General features: G+C 36.6%; 1 protein-coding gene across 1 annotated transcript; it reads right to left on the bottom strand.

Moving 5' to 3' along the window:
* Positions 1-297: 297 nt before the first annotated feature.
* On the bottom strand, positions 298-5,954 carry GDF15 (growth differentiation factor 15). Its single transcript, XM_069745683.1, has 2 exons — positions 5,656-5,954; positions 298-4,019 (listed from the first exon to the last, which is right to left on the bottom strand). The coding sequence occupies exons 1-2, from the start codon at positions 5,951-5,953 to the stop codon at positions 3,217-3,219; spliced, it is 1,101 nt and encodes a 366-aa protein (XP_069601784.1). The 5' UTR covers position 5,954; the 3' UTR covers positions 298-3,216.
* Positions 5,955-6,313: the final 359 nt, after the last annotated feature.

Raw genomic sequence — 6,313 nt, forward strand, 5'->3', positions numbered from 1 at the left:
TATGCGGCTCCACCTCCCATAAAAGGGGGTTGGGGACAGGGATCTTTTCTTTAAACACCAAAAAAAAAAGATTTTTCATATCTTCTCTCCAGCGAATGCTGCTGGAGAGAACAAATGAATGGCGGCTTCAGCACCAGATGCAGGGGACAGCGCGTAACTGTAGTAAACGCATAATAAACGCACCAAATAACACAGAGTACTGTAGCGTCTTCAACTATTGAACACAGTGGATTTTCCACGCATCCCTATACAAAGCAAAGACGCTGCTTCATTCTAAAAAATAATTTATTTTAGACTTTCTTACAGCAACCTTAGACCATCTGCATTTTTAAATATGTATGAAAAAATATATCTCAATACTGTATGCACAATTTAAAAAAATACAAACAACATTCAGTAAAAATTTCAACAAACAATAAATTATCAATAAATAAAATTGCATAAATATGTATTCACTCTTAAAATAATAGCAAAACATAATAATAGTATTAATAATAAAATAATAGTAACAACACATTCATAAATAAGTACTGCGTAACGCCATTTTTAAAAAATCTAGGGACAGACAACGATTTTTGCCAGCCTTTGACCAGTTTCAAGCACCCTAATAAGGCCACATTTTTGTTTTAGTATTACAAATGCATCACCTGAACCTATTCTGCTGAAACTGAGCTGAGAATAGCCACAAGATAATCCATATAGCCATCCTAAACTGGCCTGATAAACTAAATCACACCTCTTGAAATAGGGATATGGATCATTTCTTACGTATTTTTCTTTCTTCTTTCAGACATAGTGCAGCTACTAAGTATAAATTCCTTGCTGCAAGATGACTACAATTTGTAATCAGTAGTCATTGAGCAGTCATAAGTGATGAAATTGGCTATCAGAAAAGTGCAATAAGCTACAATGACATGAAGCCAACATTGTCTGAAACAAAATGAGGACAGTTGAAGACAAATTGAAGCCACATGCTGGTGAAGACCCCCGCTGGACTAACAAAAGATGTGTAATATTAGCTGTACAGATATATTAGGCTATTAATCGTCTGGATCACCCATGCTGTGAATGTTTATTACTTTTCTTATTCAATTCATTCTGCTACCTCTAAAATATCTTCCTATTGTAAATTCTCTAGGAAGAATGACTGAGACATGCAGAGATAATTAGAAGCTCATATTTGTCTGTTCAGCAAAATTACACGATGCAACATGCCTGGGGATGTGTCAGACCAACTGTTGGGTGGAATTACCGTAGTTATAAATATGGCAATATAGCAATTGCGGTAGAACAAAGTACCGCAATATGAAGGAAACACAATATAGATTACATGTAAGTAAATGCAGGTTCAGTTCTTGCCATTGCACCTGTTGCATAGCTAAAGTAGTTTTTCAAATGTTTATTTTTTGATGAGAATTAATATACGGTACTTTATTCCATGTATATCTTGCAACATGTGTATGAGTGTCTCTCCGTCATTGTACTTTCAGTTACACCCATAACAGAAAGATATTTTTTAAAAGTATAACAGAATTTCTGTAAAGGTGGTAGTTTAGAGAAAATTGATTAAATTAATTTGTAGGGTACTCATTGGCGGGCAATTATTTAAGGGGTTATCCCCATTAATAAAGCTATTGATATTTGACCAATAAATCGAATACTTACTCAATCAAACTTCATTTTGTAGATGGACACATGTAACTAAGCAGGGTATTCCTATTTACTATTTGAAACCAGTGCATCAGTTTTCATTTTATCATCTATCATTTTATAAATTAGAAATATACATGTAATAGTGCAAAAAAAATAATTTTAGGGTAAAAAAATTACACATAATAATCTCTTTCCCTAATCCTGAACATGACAGCAGAGTGGGAAAGAGATAAGAGTCTTATCGGGAAGTAGGAGCACTCTATGTTGAGTTTAGAATATTTCTAACCAGGCTATTTCCAAAGGTTTTTAAGAAAATATATTAGCAAAAGTGATTTTGGAAATGCTTTCGACAAAGGGCATAGGAACCATAGTATCACACCATACAGCTGCTCAGAGTCACTTGTAGAGTAGAATAGGGGAAATTAGCCCAAGTATAATGGAATGAATATGGGGTAAACCCGTGACCCATTTTCGTATCCAATGTGGTTAATACATATGGTAGTGTTGACCAGTACCAGGAATTAAATTAATTTTTGCTATGGTGCCTCTTCACTTTTATGGTTTTGGATTCCAAACAGGACTCTTTAGTAATTATGAGGTCTGCACAAGACTCTCTAGTGTTTTCAGTATAAACCACAAATATGACATGGCATACATTTTTCATGTTCAAAAGGGTTATCCAGTAGCCAGTTGTATAGGTCATCAATATCAGATCGGTGAGGGTGTGACATCCAACACTCCCCACTGATCAGCTGATAAAATCAGTTGCAAAGCTTAAGAGCACAGATCAGTCCACTGTTTAGAGCATGCTGCGGGGTACTGAAGATGCACTTCTATTCATTTGAATAGGAGTGGATATTCTTGGCTATGGCCACTATACAGTTGATAGCGCTATGCTGTGCAGCTCTGCAACTGATATGATACTTATGACTTATCCTATGGATGGGCCATCAATGTAAAAGTACTGGACAGTCCCTTTAATCTTTTGAATTGTAACAATTTACTTATTCCTTCAATTTCAGGATTATGCTAATTATATTCTTCGACTGCTAAAATAGTAATTTGATATTCTATGTTTAACCTGTGCTTCTAAATGATATACTGGTACTTCTCAGATTAGGCAAATGGTTGCTAAAAGAACTTGCAAAGATGATAATAATAAATTTCACACCTTAACTCTGTACTTTGCACTTGCAATGTATTGCTGTACTTTTGAATCCAAAATAAACCTTTCGAATCAAAATTATAGATACATTGGTAAATAGATCTTTACAGGACTTATTCTTGCAACTGTTTTTTTCCCCAATGTGGCTTAGATTTGAGACGCAGTAGCATGAGGCAAAAAGATTAAACTTTCAAATGACATGAGTCGATTTTGCTTAGTAGTATGTTTTCTGCTTTCACCATTTCTCAGCATTCTTTTCTTTCATTGGATTAAAACAATATGTAAACATGAGGTGTTTAATCAGATGCAACTTCCAATGGAACAATCTCTATGGCACTGGACCAGTTGATCTGTTAGAATGTCTGATGGCATAGTAAAAGCCTTGACTTACTTCCTCATTAGGCACAATGGCACTTTCTAACAATCATATCCTCGAAGACTGTAAATACCAATTTGCGTTCTGCATTGTAATGCATAAGTACCATAGGATCATAGCTCCCGGGAACACAACAAGGAGCTGGGGTTTCTCCATTAATGTGATGCATTCTGTACTTTATTTGAGCATGCATGCTTGCGGGCTTGTAGTTATGTGGACAGGATCCATCACAAAACCTCATTTCATAAGTGGTTGGTTGTACAATCCAATCATTCCAGCCAATCTGCTCAAAAGACACCAATAAGGACTTCCGACAGCACTTTTTCTCACTCTTTTTGCAGTCCTCATCTGTCGCGAGGGACCTGCCTTTTCTTGTTTTGAAGTGTTTTTTTTCCTGAGTCTCCACTTCTAACACAAGGGAATCATCAGCTCCTATGTGTTTGCTTCTGTCGCTCATAAAAGGGATGTCCAGTGTAATGACCAGCTCTAGTCTGAGAAATTTTTCTGAACTTGCCAACCACTGCTGCACAGCAGAGTTTACATTTAAGGTCAATGTATCTTTGTCTACTGGTTTCGAATCAAGCAATTTATGCTCTTGCTGTCCATTGGCATTCCTTGATTCTACCACTTTATATATGTTCACCATTGCCTTCAAGGTTGAATTAGCTGCTGCAGGTCGCAATGAACTTAGGATGTGTTTACATAATTTGAGCTCCGCTCTCATGACGTTCAGCCTTTGACGGAATGTCTGAGTCCTAAAGAAGACCAGGTTGTAGCGACGACTGCTACTTTTCTGTGTATCATATTTCTTTGAGCTGTGCTCTACTGCAATGAAGAATAAAAGAAACGTTTTTAGGGTATGCATACAACAAAAAGAACACTTGCGAAAAAGTTTTAATATTGGACAAAATGGACATGACCTAAATGTCAATAAAATCCTATAGTAATAATAGTAATAATGGTTAACTACATAACCTTTTAAAATAAAATTAACAAACAACTTATAATTTTAGATCTTGTCAGTTGATATAACATTGTAGTCTTATTATTTGATGGCTTTTACTATACTTGCTTATTAGTCTTCCAGGCTCCTTTATAAACTTTTTCCCCAAATTGTAGAATTTACTAGGTAGGACAGTAAGCCCAGAAAATGTTTAGCCCTGTATCACAATTTTACAAACGATTTTAGCTTTGGAGAGAGCAATGTCCTATGTATGTTTTTGTTATCAGACAGATATTATCCAGGAGCGTCTGCATATTCCTCACTTGCATTGAAAGGTCAATGCTGAATATCCATCGTAAATATCAGTACGAGTTTTAAATACAACAGTATTCTGCAGATGCCGAGGAGAATAGGAGTGGCTCAGTGAACGGAACTTCAAGTTCACGAGTTGGTCAATACAAGTCTCTGCAAACTTATCACTGACCTTCAGATAATTTCTTTATCAGCATGGTCATTTACTTACTTATGACACACTAATAATCAAAATGAACTGCAATAACACTGTGTACATCATTCCTTAACAGATATACTATCACGTTCGGAAACGCTTTGAGAATTGCAGACGCATTTTGTTATATTGCTATCGATTTTTTCAGAGATGTTTCTGTTATTTACGACCATTCCCAACACAAACAGAATCTCATTTGTTCTCCAATGACATCTCATATTTTGTTGTGTATATCAAATGATAGTTCACGATTCCAAGTGCTTGCAGATTGAGACACAGGGTCTGCAGTGTTTTTGCTACACTAGAGATTATGGATGGCCAGAAAGCGGTTGAATTATACAATTTTCTTCATTTTTTTCTGCATTGTCAGGTGCGTGTCGCGTAATTGGAAAGTGGTTCATAACAGACCACAGCTTGGCACTGGTAGGCTTGTGCCAACTGTTGGGACTTCATCAATATTCATATGCAGAGATGAATCAAATGAGTTATTGTTCAAAGCAACCAGCTACTAAAGGCCAGTCATGTAACATGCAGCCTTCTTTCATGAGCAGTTTGTTGTACCTGTTGTGTCTGTGAAATTAAATAATCTGCTACACGCATACAAACATATCATGTCTCTGTAGTAAAAGATTTTTTAAATAATTGTCTAAAATATGACTATGATTGTCATTGTCTGAGCACCGCATGCCTCGGAATGTTGCCTGACATGGACAGACTATGAAACTGTCACTTGTGTGTGATGTGACCATGACCTGAATCTCAGTTCTCATTCACATGTGACTGCTTTCGCTCACCATTTTGACTTTTTAATAGTAAAAGGACATTGATAGTGTGTCTCGGAAAACATGATATTAACGATAATTTGTTCATTTGTTTATGAGCACATTGGTTTCTGGCATTTTTTAATGTTATTAAAATTATAGATTTGCTCCCAAAACATATTCTAAAATATTACTAAACCTCGATGAAAATTGATTTGTTAAATAAAATATATAACGCTCCTGACTTACGTTTTGGCGTTAGAAGGTGCACTCTCTTTTCTGTAGGCTCATCCTTGGTTAGATTTCCTCTGAGCTCCATTAACTTCTCCTGGTATAACCATTGCATTTTGCGCAGTTCGTCACTGTCCAGTTTCTCCCTAATAACTGGAGGCTTGTGTAAGCCCAGACGATCCAAAATGCTCTTCTTCACTGCTTCAAGCTGGATCATTTTCTCCTGCTCAGCCAAGGGCCTGAGCTGGACCCCAGTGATGGATAAGAGAGCGAAGCAGAAAGTAGCACACCTGACCTTCCACGGAAATCTCTGCATTGTGTGCGTATAGCACAGTTTCACAGTGCCAGGCTTGTTCCGGCACAGCTTGTGAGCTGCCTGAATGAATGAAATTCCCAAGCCTCTGTCCTTTATAGCTTTGTGAACTGCACGCCCCCACAGATACATACACACACACTCACTGGCTGCTTTATGGAAGTAAACACTGCAAATTCCAAACACACACTTGCCAATATATTCACTTCGGATGTTTTAACGCTGAAGGAACATTTTTAAATTAGGTTACATGATCACAACAAAGACACCTTTATTTTTTTATATTTCTGATGTACTGTATATTTCCTACCATTATCAGGTTTCCTCTTAAATGGGGTGTTCCAAATTTTCAAAATCCCTCTC

This window comes from Ranitomeya imitator, chromosome 1, assembly GCF_032444005.1.
Source record: "Ranitomeya imitator isolate aRanImi1 chromosome 1, aRanImi1.pri, whole genome shotgun sequence".
Lineage (NCBI taxonomy): Eukaryota > Metazoa > Chordata > Amphibia > Anura > Dendrobatidae > Ranitomeya > Ranitomeya imitator.